The sequence below is a fragment of the Channa argus genome, chromosome 2, assembly GCF_033026475.1.
Source record: "Channa argus isolate prfri chromosome 2, Channa argus male v1.0, whole genome shotgun sequence".
NCBI classification, from domain to species: Eukaryota; Metazoa; Chordata; class Actinopteri; order Anabantiformes; family Channidae; genus Channa; species Channa argus.
The window spans coordinates 2,737,363-2,754,728 of record NC_090198.1 but is presented as its reverse complement, the minus strand read 5'-3'; the positions used below and the strand labels follow the sequence as shown (position 1 = coordinate 2,754,728).

The 17,366-nt window shown below is 36.6% G+C and overlaps 1 protein-coding gene across 2 annotated transcripts in view; it reads right to left on the bottom strand.

Moving 5' to 3' along the window:
- Positions 1–17,366, bottom strand: part of vps35 (VPS35 retromer complex component) — a 60,502-nt gene that overhangs the window by 29,690 nt on the left and 13,446 nt on the right. For both annotated transcript variants that reach the window (XM_067494571.1, XM_067494581.1), the window contains exons 5-6: positions 8,859–9,041; positions 7,230–7,449 (exon numbers count right to left, since the gene is read on the bottom strand). In XM_067494571.1, the coding sequence (XP_067350672.1) occupies positions 7,230–7,449; positions 8,859–9,041 (403 nt within the window). The remainder of the gene's footprint in view (positions 1–7,229; positions 7,450–8,858; positions 9,042–17,366) is intronic.

The window sequence follows — 17,366 nt, the reverse complement described above, 5'->3', positions numbered from 1 at the left end:
CACCGCACAGAAGACAACAAGCAAAACTCTTCACTGCAATGATCCGACGATGATGGAACGAGCTACCAAACTCTGCACGCTCAGCAAACTCATTCCCAATATTCAAAAAACTGCTGAAAACAGAACTCTTGCGCATCTTCCTACGCACTTAAATCTATTTTTTTTTAAAAAACAAAAAAATACTTTTCTTCTCTTTCTCGCACTTGCATCTTGTGAAATGTGAACACTTTTCTGATAGGACTTTGCTCTGTTTTCTTTTAGATTTTTGCCGCCTTGTACCACACTTGTAAGTCACTTTGGATAAAAGCATTTGCTAAATGACTAAATGTAAATGAATCATCACTTGCTTTAACATTTATATGTACTCCTGCCTCATCTGTACCTTGTGTAAGACTTTCTTCCAAAGCAGGAGAGCTGGTCTAAAAGAGACAAAATCAGCTTGGCCCTGAAATGCTACAAACTTCTCTCAATAAAAATGTTGAATCCCTGGCTTTTCCTGTCACAAAAGTACACAGGCACTTATTTTTCATAAATGACCACAAAAATTGTACTTTGATTTCAAAATTTCACTAATACTTAGAGATTTTTGTACATTCTGCGTTGGACATACCATTAGTCATACTCACATTATTTTAATTATATTCAAACTAATTGGAGTATATACACTTCACTTTTATTCAGTTAGAACTTTTTTATGAGCTGGTTATGTAAACAGGACCATTTATCCACGTTGGGATGAACTATTTCAGCGATACACCAACACATTGTGAACAGTGTCAGCACAGTTAGGAAAATGTACCATACACTCCATGAGGCATCATCTACCCATGACTAGCTCTTTCGTTTTTTGGTTTAGAGGAAAGATTTATTTCATGGATTAAAATACTCTACAAGAATCCAAAATCAGCGGTAATGTCAAATGTCAAAGTGTCACAGTTTTTGATATCTCAAGGATTACACGACAGGGTTGACCTCTTTCCTCTTTGTTATTCACAATCTTTTCAGAACTATTGGCCATCATCAATTTAATATCCCCAGCACCAGGAAGGCGGAAGGGTACATAAACTCATGCTGTATAAGATTATATTTTGTTACTGATTATTAATCCTGTTAATTCATTATCCCTATTGATGACAACTTTTCAAATAAATATTTTTTATATGTTGTCATATATGTATATATGTTTTTTTTTATATATATTATATAAGTTTTTGGGGTACAGAATAAACTGGGACAAATCTGAAGCAATGCTTATATGTAATACTTACCAGCTCAACTCAGTTTTTTTTCTGTTGATTGATACCAACAGATATTTAGGCAATAGGATTTGTAAAAACATAGACAAATTAGTGATGCAAAATACTGAACTTTTATTAATAAAAATAGAAAATAACCTGAACAGGTAGAAGACACTAAAACTATCACTGTGGGTTAAAAGTAAATGCCATTAAATGGTGATAGCACCACAACTCAATTACCCTTCTATGATGCTATGATGAGCCCTCTAAATATCTCTTACTGTTTGGGACCTAAAGGTAAAAAGTGTAGTTTTTTTTAATAAACCCATTGCCCCAAAAATAATAATCCATCAAAATCAATGTTATCAATTATTGATGTGTTCAACGCTGTAATAACCTCATCCCAAATATTCCACTTTGCACCTTGAAAAAAAAAAAAAAAAATGTATATATAAAACATTTTTTACACTTATGAGAGGGACCGTTTTGGACCTAAGGATAAAAGCTGTAACTTAATTTCTAAGGGGCCTCAAGGGTTAAACAATTTGACAAATCAGTGCAGAACTTAGAATTTGTAAATTGTGTACACTGCAAAACAAAGGAGGGTTGGGTTTGCCTGACATCAGATTATACAATTTCTCTTTTGAAAGGTCTAAATTATCTAACCATATGGGAGATGAGGATACTGGAGATTGGGTAGCTATTGAGGACTCTTGCTTTGGTATTCTGGCTAGCTAATATCACAGCAAATGAAAGACCCGCTGATGTCCCACCCCATCCTATCCTACTCAAGGAATTTCAATTTCAATTTCAACTTTATTTATATAGCGCCAATTCACAACAAAGTCACCTCAGGGCACTTTACAGAATAAAGTCAATGTTTGGAATAAAATGCACAGATTGTTTACGATATCTCAACACAAACTCTGATATAAAATAACATAGCCTCAACGAAAACCCTTTGACTAGGGCTGGGCTAAAAAAAACAAAAAAACAAATCACAATAAAAAACAAAATTACTATTTCTGTATTTTTTTTAACTATTTAATGTAATAAAAAAATATAAGTATATATAATAAACTAAAACCTCAAGTCTGAATACTCAGAAGCTTTTAGCTTTCACAGGTGAATACAAAACCGAAAATATAAATAAATAAAATTCAAAATCTTAAGGGCTGGTTGTTTAGGGGGACCACCTGCACTTAAAGTATAAAGTCTTGCAGTGTGCATGGTCTAGAGAATGTCACAGATTTATGTGGTTTAAAAAAAATTATTAGTGTTATTACCTGCCAAGCGTGCATCAACCTAACAGTGGCTGTGACTCTGTTCCAGCCATTGGCGTAGGGGTATTCTCGTTATTATTAGCGGTTTGTGGAGTCTGTTAAAACATGATTAAATAAGTTCTGTTGATATTGTATCAACCGTGTCTTAAATTTTTAGAGTTCTTTGCAATAATTATTATCATTTTATCGCCCAGCCCTACTCTCTGTCAAAATATTTTATTTTGCCACACCTAAAGCCTGTGTTTTATAGCATTAATTGCAGTCTCTTTGGTATCTGGCAAAAAGGCCTCAGCTGCAACATTGATGAGGAGAAATGGTTAGAGATATTATCAAGCGCAGGCAAGCATTTAAGAGAAGTTAGAGGAAAACTTTAAATTCTACATAGATTTTACTGAAAACCATCTATGCTTTATAGGAAAGGATTTATAAATTACAATAATGTTGGAGGTATCCAAGACTAAAATCACCACCAAAGCCCCCTAATAATTATTATATTGAAAACAATTTTTTTTTGTTATAAAGTAATGATTCAAATAATTAAACTCGTTTGATGTTCTTCAAATTATTTATGAAAAACAAAACAGAAAAAACATTGATGTATAATGATATAATAGAAGTTTTTGTGTGTACATTTTTGCTACGAAAGTGTCCAGAGGGTTGTAAATTTGAAAAGGGCACTAGGGTTAATCAAGTTATTAAGAAAACAATTTGGTAACATAAGTACAGGGGGTCTACACTGATGTTTATTTTAGGGATGGTTTAGGGACGTAAGGCTACACTGTTCAGCCCTGCTGAGGGCCAGTGATAGGGCAAAGTTTGGAATCGACTGTCATAACACTTTTCAATACTCGATACAATGACTATTGAGTTCAGTCCAGTCTGATTAGACATGCTGTAAGATACTAGGTTAGTCAAGTTATTAACATAAAACCAGGAGCTCCACTTTTCTTAATTCAAGTCAAGAAATATAGAGTTTTATCACAATTCCCCCCCAACCCCAATATTTACATGATGTGCTTCAAATACTGAAAGTCATGCAGGAAAAGCCGAAAGAACAAAAATAAATAAATAAATCATTTTGTTAAGACTTATTTGGCACTTTTGTAGAGAGCAGACAGGACACACAGGGTAGGAGAGACGCAGTACAACAAGGCCCCAAGACAGACCTGAAACCAGGGTGTTGCAGATATGTGGCATATGCTTTACTGCTATAGTAAATAATAAATGGTCTGCATTTGTGTAAGGCTTTTCTACAACCCAAATTCCAAAAAAGGGGACAATGTGTAAAATGAATATAAAAACAATGCAATGTTTTGCAAATGTCATTAACCCATATTTTATTCACAATAGAATATTAACAATTTAGATGTTAAAACAGACATTTTATCATATCATGGAAAATATTACCTATGTTTTTTTTTACGATGGCAGCAACACATCTCAAACAATTTGGAACAGGACAACGTCTACTATTGTGTATCATTCTTTTATCAACTGTCTGGAAAGGTCTGGAAAGTGAGGAGACCTGTTGCTGGGATTTTAAGAGAGAAATGTTCCATTCTTGTCAGATGTGAAATTCTAGCTGCTCAGTAGTCCTGGGCCTTTGTTGCCAGATTTTTTCGATTTAAGATGGGCAAAATGTTTTCTATTGGTGAAAGGTCTGGACTTCAGTCACACCAGTTCAGCAGCCAGACTCTTTTCCTCAATGGCAATGCTTTTGTGATACGTTAATAAATAAAACCTCTATGTAATTTTCAGCATTGATGGTGCCTTTGCAGATGTGTAAGCTGCCCACGCCATAGGCAAAAATGCACCTTGATACCTTCAGAGAAGCACGCTTTAAAACTGTCCGCTGATAAAAAGCCAGATGATCCATCTCCTTTTTAATCCAGAGGATGTGGCATCAGTGATTTCCAAAAAGATTTTCAATTTGTGATTCCTCTGACCACAGAGTAGTTTTCCATTTTGCCTCAGATCATGTTAAATGCGCTTTGGCCCAGTTTACATATGGTTTCTTGTTTGCATGATACAGCTTTAACTTAAATTTGTGGATTGCACAGTGAACTGTGTTCACAGACAGTCCTTTCTGGAAGTGTTCCTGAGCCCATGCAGTGATGTCCAGTAGAGAATCATGTATTTTTTTAATGCAGTGCTGAGGGCACAAAGATTCGATTTTAACATTCGGCCTTGTCCCTTGCGCAGAGATTCCTTCCGATTCCAATTCTGAATATTTTTTAATGATATTGTATACTGTAGATGGTGGGATCTTCAAATTTCTCACAATTAAGTTGAGTAACATTTTTCTGAAATTGTTCCACAATTTTTAGACGGGGTTGGTAGATTGGTGATCCTCTGCCCATCTTTACATTCAAGAGGCTCTGTCTCTCTGAAATGCTCCTTTTATACCCAGTTATATAACCCAGTTATTAACCTAACTATAACTAAATTCTCCTCCATTTGTTATTGAATTGCAGCATTTACTTTTCAAGCCATTTGTTGGTCCCTTTTTTGGTCACACACACACAAAATAATAATGTGGATATCTTTGGTGAAGTACCTCAGAATTTACTGCCTTTGATCTGTAGCTTTCTGCTGATTAGTTTCTCAAGGAAATCAAGTGGGCATGCCCTCAAATTGATCATTCCTGTCCCTCCCAGGTGCTAAAACAGCTTAAAATAAAAAAGTTCATGTCCAGTAAAGATATAATGAATTTATATTTGGTTCTTCCTCTATAGTTAGTTACCAGGAATTAACAGTAACAGAACTTTAAATGACCAAACATCTGTCCGATCTGGACAGGTGACTGCCTAAACAATCAGCGAAGCATGGAAGTGGAAATATGATGATGCTTAGGCAATGGGAAAATGGGCAACCTGCATCGTGTGTGCATCCTTAATCGGCATGGATGCCACTCAATACAAATAAGAGGCGTGCAATTCCCTCTGGGCATTGACTGACTGGGGATAACTTTCCAACAGGACAATGACCACAAGCATTCTTCCCGTTTCTGTATGAACTATCTGGAGAAGAAAGAAGCTGCTTGAATGGTCATGGTCATACCTTGACCATCTCAATCACACACACTGAAAGTCATGGAGCTGCTGTGGGACAAGATGGACCCAAAAAGTTTGTGAATACTGGCCAACCAGTACAATATTCTTAAACTTCATCTTCAAAGGCCTGGGAGGAAAGCATACCTGAATATCTGCAAATACTGATCGGCAAAATGCTACCTATTTTGAGGGCTGGGCTTGGGCAGTTTAGAGGTTTAATGTCTTCACCAGGGACACCTCAGCATCTGACACTGCCACCCTTCTCTACAAACTCCATAAAGTAGAAACTCCACAATATGGCAAAAATCAACATTATTTTTACTATAGACACTAGCTGGTCACAGACATTCCACTTTAACAAGAATTTCATATTGTCTTGCAAATCACTGTGTGACAAATATAGGTTTATCTTATCACAATTCCTGTCTTCTTATGAAAAGTGGATTTCTGACTGGCTGCTGTGTGTGGACACATAGAAGAAAGAGCATAATTATGCTATCAGCTCGCTCTAGAGGTGTTTAACAACCTTTTACAGAGTGTAGGTCATTTGTGTTCTTGAAGTGCTGAGAGCCTTCATATGCTTAAACACAGCAAACTCAATCTATATATGCATTCGAACAGGATCGACTTTATTTTGGCCGATACAGGACCTTTGAAATATACTCAGCATACCAATACTTGGTATCAGATCGCAAAATCTTTTATTAAAAGTGATTATATCTAACAACTAATCTGGTGCCCCACAATAAGGAAAAATTATTAAATGTTGTGTATTTTACAAAAGAGTGAATACTAATACAATCACTTATTTTTAGTTTTCTATCTTTAATTTATTTAAATTACTTTGTAGAGATCCATTTTCACAGTGACAATTCTTTTTGTAAATGTTTGTCAAATGGATTCAATGTTGTAATACCAAAAAAGGTGAAAACTTCCAAGGGGGTGATTGCTTTTACCAGATCGTATATCAAAACACTGGGCTTCACTGAAATGAAACAAGCTACAGGAAATTATAAATCATCTGCCTATCTCTAGTAATCTTTCTAAATTCCTGGCAACTCCCAATTTAACTTTAAAAGGTAAATGGTCTGCAATTATACAGCGCTTTTCTACCTATTGGCACTCAAAGCACTTTACACTGCTTCTTATTCACCCATTCACACACACAATCACACACACATTCATAAACTGATGGGGGAGCTGCTATGCAGCTGGCCAACGCTCACCGGGAGCAACTAAGTTGGGGTTCAGGGTCTTGCTCAAGGACACTTCGACATGTAACTGGAGGAGCCGGGGATTGAACCAACTGCAGGATTGGTGGGCGACAGCTTTACCTTCCTGTACCACAGTCGCCCCTTTAAGTATCTCTACTGTTAACATTTCTAAAATCAATACTTTTTTTCTCTAAGTTACAGTGTGCAACATATTTAGATGTTTCTGGTGACAGACACACCACACAGTGCCGACAGTGGTGCAGAGGCATTTACTTCTAAAAGAATTTTGAGTAAGGCTTCCCCTTCTTACCAATAAGAGGAAAGCAATGATTTCTACTTAAGTAGTAAGTTATTTAGCATTATCTTTAACTTGATAACTATAAGGGCACTTATAGTATTATTATTTATACACTTATCGTAAATTGCATATTTAAAACACACCTGTTTGTACTTGTCCACATTGACACCCTCCAGCTGGCTGAGACGAACTAGATTAGTCCCCACCAGAATCCTAAGTTCTTGTCGTTCCTTTTCTCTCTTCTCTCTGTCTCGGCTGTGACCCTGATGCTGCATTCGAACCCACAATTTGTTCATTTCCGCAAAGTTTAGAAGGACAAAGTCGATGGAGTCATTGATATCACCAGTCATCTCCTCTGATCCCCTGTGGAGTAGAGATTACAAGTTTAGAATGAAGATGCATGTTAGAATATTCAAAGACACAGATGCATTGTAGAATGTATATTTCCAAAGTATGGATAAGAGTCTGTAAAGTTTTAGTTACATCAGAACAGGTTTCCTACACAAGTATCAAAAAGAAATTAGATGCTTTATATCCTCTTGACCATACAGAACTGGAAGAAGTCGTTAGTTTAGCTTAACTTAACAGATAAACACTGGAAGTGGGAAGAAAAGGTTTTACTGGCTTCAAGGGCCCCACACCGACATCCCCTGAATATGATGCCACAGTCTCCACACTTGATACAGATAGCCACAGACATCATCATCATCATCTGTAATAACCTTTTATCCTGTCTGGATATTCTCTGTCCCATGTCTTTTATACCTACTCATCCCTCAGCTTCAAATCCATGGCTTACTGACTGAATCAGTCAGCAATGCACCATGCTAAGGAGTGCTAAGTGGAAGTGGTGCAAATCCAAGACTCCATCTGCTCTTGCTGAGTATCAGGGTCTGTTTGTGGCTTTCTCCTACTGTCACCAGAGCAAAGACTGAATACTACCTGGACAAGCTTAGTTACACATCGGACACCAGAAAGCTGTTCTCCATTTTCAAATGACTCCTCTACCCACCTCCACCTCCTCCGTCCAACACACTCACTGCCGACAAACTCTTTACTAATAAGGTGGCAGACATGAGATCCCAGTTCTCTCCTCCAGATGATGACAAACTTCATCCAAAAGTGCAGTGTTCAGTTTTACAATACCTCCCGTCCACTGCACTCTGACAACGAATGACATCTGGTGGTCCCGCCACCACACAGCACCATGGAAAACTCTTCAACTCAGTAATCCCACAAAGGAGAACAAGCTAGCAAACTGCACACTCAGCAATCTCACTCCTAATAATAATAAAAAAAAAACCTGCTGAAAACAGAGCTTTTTAGCACCTTCCCAAGAACTCAAATCTTAAGTGCACTGCCCTCGATCCCACTCGAAGGCAGGCGTTTACTTACTCTTATTAAAAAACTATTTTTTAAAATTCCTTTCTGCTCGTTCTTGCACTGGCATCTCATGAAACAAAAAACACTTTTTCTAACAGCACTTTGCTTTGATGTTTTCTCCTTTACTTAAGATTTTTGTTTGCCTTGTACCTCACTTGAAAGTTGCTTTGGATAAAAGCATCTGGCAAATGACTAAACGTGATGAATATGAATATTCATATTTGATAACACTACAAAAGTAGCTTTAAGTGTTCCTACTAGAGATACAAATGCAAGTTAGCTTGCCTTTTTAGCAAATTAAATTAAAGTATTGCTTATGTCGCAGAATAGAATGCTAGGGGAAAAGAGAGTAAATTACAGATACAAGAGAAAACGCTTCACTGGCTTACTCTGACTGCTCTCCATCATCTGGAAGAATGTTGCGGGTGCACTGCAACAGGTAGTTTCTGAGGAAGAGACCCCTGAGTGGGTGCTGGACACCACGACACATCTCAACCAGGTCCTTGAGAATGTCCTTTCGAGACTGGGGGAAGGAGCGGACGTACACCACACCTACTGTGATTAGCAGATAGCTGGAGAGAGAAGGCAAAGCAAAATACATATATATTTATATATATATATATATACATATGTATATATGTGTGTGTATGTGTATGTATGTGTGTGTGTGTATATATATATATATATATATATACATATACACACACACACACACACACACACACACACACACACACACACACATATATGTATACATATATACACACTCACATATCTATTTTGGTTTTTTTTTGTTGCACAACTTAGGAGACATTTTTTAGAGTGGATGTTGTACAGATGTAAAGTTCATATTTGAAATTTTTGCCCTCATAACCCTTAACACATTTACTACAAATGTCTTTCTTTAGTATAAATAAAATAATATTAATTTTAGTAAATAACATTCAGGGTAAACTATTCCATGTTGAAGTGGCATAATCACCTGGGCATTTGTATTTGGCTCTTGGCACCTTTAAAAGAAGCCGAACTTGTTCAGCTGAGAGACCTTGCTTGTTTTAGCCACAACATTAGCAATGTTGGTCCTAATAATGCCAAGGAACAAAAAATACTCACAAAACAGTTTTAGCTTATTATCCTAAAATCTCCACTACAAGAACCATTTCCAATCTTTTTTTTTTTTACTAAAAAACAGTATCGACAGTATCTACACTTCTTATTAAATTAAACCAGTACTTAACAAAAAAATATTAGTAATGAGTACAGCAATTATGACTAAACATGTAATGTATTTAATAAACACACAAGGGTCACAAATATCATATTGTTAACCCATAATATATCAGCATTTATTAGCTCGCCATTTTTATAAAAATACAGTATATTATACTATTATACAAACCCAAACTACACACTCACTTAAATAACTAGTTGAACACACATATTTCAACAAGCCAAATCTAGTGCCCACACACTTTAGAAGTTCGGTTGCAATCATTAGAAGGGCTTGATATACAGTCCCTCCCAGCTCATCATTGGACTATCCTTACTATCCTCTCCTTTACTGCCAGTGCACCAGAAATCAGGTTGTTGCAATTTGATTTACCATGAAAAAAATTGAGGAAAGAAAGGGAAAAAAAGGGGAGAACTGAAGCTGATTCACAACTAAACTGTCTAAATTGAAAATAAATCTGAGAGAGATTGTGACCTATTTATATTTCCTCAAGGCAGAATGTCTTAATTAAATTCCCCCCTTGAATTTAGGCAGACCATTTGCAGACCGTTTTAAAAATAAGGCCGCATCGCCCCATTAATGATCTCTCCTTTCACTCGGCTGCCTGTTCTTGTCTGCAGGAAACCATATTCAGTCAACACTGATTGGCTTGAGTTAAAGTGCAAACAAACTATGCTAGATAATTTCAATTAAATAATAAAATTATTTAATAAAATTTAATGAATAAATGAAATACAAAAATAAAGAGAGACCCCACCAAACAGTCTATTCAAGTTTGTGGCCTGTAAAACCCTTTATGGCAAACTGTAATGTCAGACACATCTAACTAAAAATATCTGAAATGCAAGTTTGTGGTAAAATCAGAGTTTATTCTGTTAAAATAAGTGAATGATAGGGACAATGAAGTTTAACATTATGCTGCTGTTTAAACTCAAGACTCAAGTTTTACAGCAGAAAAAAATCAAACAGTAAGAGCTGTAGTCCAGGATGTTCTGTTATCTGCTGAGCTACTGCTGCTAGATGCACAAATGAAGTACTTACATTCTAACTTTAAGCTGAAAACACATCTTCTGATAGAACTTTGCTTTGATGTTTTCTTAGACTTAGATTTTTGCTCGCCTTGTACCTCTCTTGCAAGTTCCTTTGGATAAAACCCTCTGCCAAATGACTAAATATAAACGTAAAATGTGCTGTGTAATTAGTTTTAATTAAAAAATATAAATGTTTCTGACATTATTGTATGTTATGAAAGGTTTCACAGGCTAAAACTTAGTGGCTGTCTGACACTGGTGATGGTGATCTCTCTCCATTTTTATATCTTATTTATTCATTACATTTTATTGGATTTTATATTTTAAATTACAATCCAATGAAATGTTATGAATAACTTAAGAGTCTGGAAACAACGTCTGAAATTTCCAATCAGGTTAACCTATTTTCTCTTATTAAATATAATTACATTAATGAATTTAGTCTTTTTAATGGCCTCTTGTGGTATCAGGTAGAGCCCACTGGAGTGGCATCTGAGCTGACATACATTCAAAATAAATTGAATAGGCCTGATATTTAATTAAACATAATAAATCAAATTCATGAAATATAATTAAAATCTAACCCAATGCAATTTCCATATGATGTTTCGGGTGTGGTTTGGTAACAAAGTGGTTGTTTCTGACTATGCTTTACATCAGGGGTCACCAACACGTTGCCCGTGGGCACCTGGTTGCCCATAAGGGTCACATGAGTTGCCCACTGGCCTGTTCCAAAAATAGCGCCACTTACCAGTGAGCTACATTTAATTTATTTTGATTGCTATTCTTGTTTAAATCACACTTACACATAAACTGGAAATGACAATTAAAAAAAAAAAAAAAAAACTTTAAAAAATGTTTAATATAAATGAACTATGACCTAGTATAGTTCAAAGGTCGGTTTGATCCGCATGACCAAAACATAGCATCTGCACAGATGATACAACAAAACAAGCTAGTGGACCAGTGAAAATAAGGAAATGACTGACCCATAAAAATATTGCAGAAAAAAGAAAAAAAACCCACATAATTTTCATGACAAATGGGAGTTTTTTTTGTGAAAAGAACATGTGTGTGTCTTATTTGCAGGGCGACTGTGGCGACAGCAAAGAGGCACAATGTGGAGAGACATTTCACAACTTGTCACACAAGCTACCATGCTAACTATCCACAGGACAGTGCACTGCAAGCAGAGAAAGCCCACAATTTAAAGGCAGCTTTGTGCAAACAGCAAGCTTTTTTCACAAGATCAGTTAAAACCTCACAAAAAGCAACCGAAGCCTCATTTAGAGCTACGCAATTCTTGATAAAGAAGAAAAAGGCAGGGGGCATTTTTAGACAGGGAGGTAGTTAAAGAAGCAATGATGCTTATTGCTAAAGATGAGCAATATGGAACGGACGTGATCTGCAATCTCTCTCCGATGTTCAACTGGGGGTAGCTACGATGGTAAGAAGAGCATCTGCAATGTCCGGGAACTTGGCCAACCAGCTGGACCATGATCTGGCGAGGTGCCGGTGGTTTAGCATCCAGTGTGACGAGCACTGGACACCAGCAGTACGGCGCAGCTGATGGTCTTTGATGATTTCTCCACAAAAGAAGAACTTCTCACACTACTGCCCCTAACGACAACTACGAGGGGAGTTGACATATATAACGCGGTGAAGGAGTTTTTGGAGGAGAAAAAAGTGCTCCTGGAAAAGCTGTTATCAGTGACTTCTGACGGGGCTCCTGCTATGATCGGCCCACACACAGGTTTCATCGCTCACTGTAAAGGTGACAGAGTTCCCAAACTTTCTGCATGACCAATGCATCATTCACCAGAAGGCCTTATGTGCAAAAGTGACTGGATTTGAGCATGTGAGGACTCCCCTCGTAAAGATCATAAACAGCATCCGCTCCAGAGCTAAACAGCACAGAACATTCAAGGTACTGTTGGAGGAGAAATGTCGTTTTTTTGTCACTTTTGAGTGAAATCAAAGAGTTTGTGCCGTCCAGAGGGGAAGACACCTCGCTGCTGGAGGACACCGATGGGACGATAATGATAATTATATTTATGATGATAATTATAATGATAATAAGCGATCATCAATTCGATTTATTTTGTCTCACTGAAACTTGGTTGCAGCAGGGAGAATATGTCAGTTTAAATGAGTCAATATATATAGTCAATATGATACCATTAATCGCAACATTTTATTACAGAGACTGGAACATGAAATTGGGATTAAAGGAACTGCACTAGGTTAGTTTAAATCTTATAGATTTAAATTTGTTCATGTTAATGATGAATCCTCCATGCACACAAAGGTTAGCTATGGCGTTCCACAAGGCTCTGTGTTTGGACCAATAATTTATATATGTCTCCTTTAGGCAACATTATTATAAAGCACTCCATAAATTTCCACTGCTATGCTGATGATATCCAGCTATATTTATCTATGGAACCAGATGAAAATAATCAGTTAAAAAAGCTTTAACCCTACAAGAAATAAAGGCCTGGATGTCCCACAAAATCTCCCCATTAGATCTAGAATAGAATTTAAAACTCTGCTTTTTATATAAAGCTCTGAATCGTCAGGCTCCATCATATATAGAAGACCTCATAGCACCATATCATCGCAGTAGACCACTTCGACCTCAGAATGCAGGGGTACTTGTGGTTCCCAGAATTTCCAAAGGTAGAATGGGAGGTAGAGCCTTTAGCTATCAAGCTCCTCTCCTGTGGAACCAGCTCCCAGTTGAGATTCGGTAAGCAGACACCCTCTCTACTTTTAAGTCTAGGCCTAGAAACTTCCTCTTTAATTAAGCATATAGTTATAGTTATGCTGCTATAGGCTTAGACTGATGGGGGACCCACCCCTGCTTGCTCCAGGGGGAATTGTTGGGTTCTCTCTATACATCTTTATAATCCTGACTTTATTCTGTAAAGTGCCCTGAGATGACTTTGTTGTGAATTGGCGCTAAAGTTGAATTGAATTGAATTTGAACTGTGAGCTGCAAGGCAAAGATAAGACTGTTGCCGATATGATAAGTCTTTAAATGCATTTAAAGGCAAGATGAACATTTTCTCTATGCATTTACAGACACAAAAGGGTGCTGCAGAGGGTGCTGAAAGACAATGCTTCTGCATATGAGGCTTATCACAAAGCTGCAGAAAAGTACTCTAAGGTCATAAAAACACTTGGGCAAGAGTTTGAGAACTGGATCAGCCTGAGCCATGTGTCGTTCATTTCTAATCCTTTCATTAACGTGGACATATCATGCATGCTGAGTAGTTAAGTGCAACATTCACCCTGGATGTTGGACAGATGGAAATTGAAATTGTAACAATGCAAAATGACCTGCACCTCAAAGCCTATCAGGCTGCACCAAACTCACTCAGAGTTGCAGTGTCAAGTTAAACACCAGAGTACAACATACTGCAATGCCAAGGAAACATACCAGATTTGGTTTCCAGTTCATGATTTGTTAAATGTGTTTGTAAAATATAACAACTGTTTATGTTAAAATGTTAACAATGTACAAAATACTAAAGATTTTATTGTCAAGTTCAAAATATAATCAGATTTATTTAAATCATTTATTTAAATCAGATCAGATTTTATTTTTTTTCAATATGAAAAACACTTGCACTAAGACAAAATATAGAAATAAATTGTTGCCTATTGATATTTATGTTTCCTATCTTGTTAAATCACTGTTGATATTCATTGTGAGAAATCATTAACATGATCAGTGTCTTCGCAGAGATGAATATCATTAATTATTAGTAATGACATTTAGTTAAAGGTAAATTGAGCAAATTGGCTATTTTAGGAGTGTGTATAGAACTGGTAGCCCTTCGCATTAATCACTACCCAGGAAGTAGCTATAGGTTTTAAAAAGGTTGGTGATCCCTGTTTTAGATGCACTTAAACCAGGTTAATGGAAATCTGCATGTACATGTAATAGAACATTTCTCTTCCACTTCAGACTAATTTTGAAATCCTGGCTTATGGATTTCAACTCTGCTGATCTAGAGCAAAAAAGGAGACATCAACCCATTCATAATTTCTTACTGGAAATCTGCATGTACTGTATATACAGCAGCAGTGTATGTTAAATGGTCTGTTGGACATCAGATTGACTTAATTTACAAACAAAGCTGCATCCATTAACAACAAAACAGTTTTTTTACCTGGTAAATAGCCCAATAATATGTGCATTTGATGCTATAGCAGTGAAAAGCTGATTAAAAACAGATAATTAATAGAGCAATACCCCATATTTTTTAATCTAAGCCCACATAAAGTCTGAGTTAAAATGAAATACACAGCATCTAGTAACAGCAACATGAACACTGAAAACAGTCATGAAGCAGGATTTTCACAATACCCTTAATATTAGTGAGACATGCATGAGACACAGCAATCGCAATAACCGCTGGACCACTGCAATATTAAGTGATAAAAACTATGTGGTGGGTGGCTGCGACAGAGACAGACAGTGGTTGAGTGGGGCAGAGATTGAATAAAGAGAGGGATTGGTGTTGACGCGAAAGAAGCAGTAAATCTAAGAAATAAAACATTTTCTGATTGTTTCACTGTGATTATGTCCTAAAGCACAAATAAACATGACCACACCACGGCTCTACATGCGCGCGCGCGTGTGTGCGACCTGAAGTCAAACCGACACAGACCTGAACCTCGATTAATTTAGCGTTAATGTTTACAACCCAGATAACAGTCACAAAAAGAAAGAGCTACAGTACACTGCAGATTTTTATTTGAGAGAAAGTTTAGATCACACAGTCTGCAGTATCTTACACTAATGTCTGATGGATCCACCTGGTGGATCAACAAAGCAGTGCAACCTGATTCTGATGAGGTGGTTTAGGAGCTGTAACGGGTCAAACGAAAACATCCTAGTACAAGTAAGTTGCAAACAAGAGCAAAAATATATACTAATATATTATTCAGCAAATACACACATCAGGCATAACATAATGACCTGTGCAATTTAATACTATCCAATACAGTGGCTCTGCCATAAATTGTAATCATCAAAGTAAACACTTCCAGTATATAATTCAAAACTGTCATGTTAATCTATTCTTTAGTTAAGAAAAAAAAATCTAAAATGCAAACCAGTTATGAGTGGATGTGGTTAGGGAAAAAGAATGTGGAACATGGACCCAAAATTTAAAAAAAAATGGTCTGTCTGGACCTGGCACGAGAGGACCTGTGTCATACGTAGCAAGTGCAGACAGACATGCAGAAGGTCATCACCAGCTTGTTGATCCAGTCCAGATACAGAACAGTCTGAACCTACACTGCAAATATATATTTATTTATTATATCTACAGTACTATTACTAATGCAACCACAAGGGGGCACAAGCCAGTGTCTTTTACCATTGGTCGGATAAAAAGAAGAATGGAGTAGGAGTTATCCTGAAATAGAGATATGCCATCTTGAGTAAAGATATGGATGGAAAGGAGTTTGTAAGTAGATTAAAATAGTATCAAACAAGGTAATGAGTCTAAAACTGGAAACTGAAGGCTTGATGTTCAATGTTGTTAGTGGTAATGTCCCAAAGGTAGGATATGGAAAACTCAAAAACAAATTCTACTTTTTTTGTTTGTTTGTTTTTTTAATTGTGTACCGTCCTCCAGTTCCTTATTCAGTTTATGATTGATGTTTTAGATTTTCTATCCTATTTAGTGCTTAGTACAGATAAAGTCAACTTAGTGGGTGACTTTAACATTCAAGTAGATGTTGACAGAAACTGCCTCAACACTGCATTTAATTCATTATTATATCCAACAGTTTTTCCCCAAAAGGGTAAATAAACCTACTCACCGTTTTAGTTACACCCCAAACCTTGTTCTTACATATGGCATGAAAACCCATAATTTAAAAGCATTTCCTCATATTTCTCTTTTGTCTGAACATTTTCATATAACCTTTGAATTTACAATATTGGACTATACAGCAGTTAAAAAATAAAACCACCACAGCAGGTGCTTAAGTGAAAATGTTGTAAACAAATTTAAAGATATTATTCTTGCATTTCCTTCACCATGTCAATACATTCGAGGATAGCCACCTTAACTTTACTCCTGCACAAGTTGATTATCTTGTTGATAATTCTACAACCTCACTAAATAAAATCGTGATAGGGTGATTAAAGATAAGGATTGAAATGTATTAACAGGTGCGGGGAGTGTGACAGGAAAATGGAATGAGTACTTTGAAGAGCTGATGAATAACTAAACAGAAGAGGTGACAGGACCAGGAAGTAGCAAAGATTACTAAGAGTAAAGTGAGTAGAGCACTGAAGAGAATGAAGAGTGGTGGTGCCAATTTTTAAAAACAAGGGGGATGTGCAGAGCTGTGGCAACTAGAGAGCAATAAAGCTGATGATCCATACAATGAAGTTGTGAGAAGAGAGCCAGAGGATTCACTGTGGCGAACAGTGAAAGGGGAGAGTCAAAAGGAAAAGCAGATATAATATAATAAAGCTATATTACTCTCTGTAAAACCTCTCCTGCATATTTAATATATACTATCTACTGATTAAAAACAGAAAAACCTATAACATAGGCTTTTATGACCTAGTGAGAATTTCATAAGGTAAGTGTAATGGTGTGTGA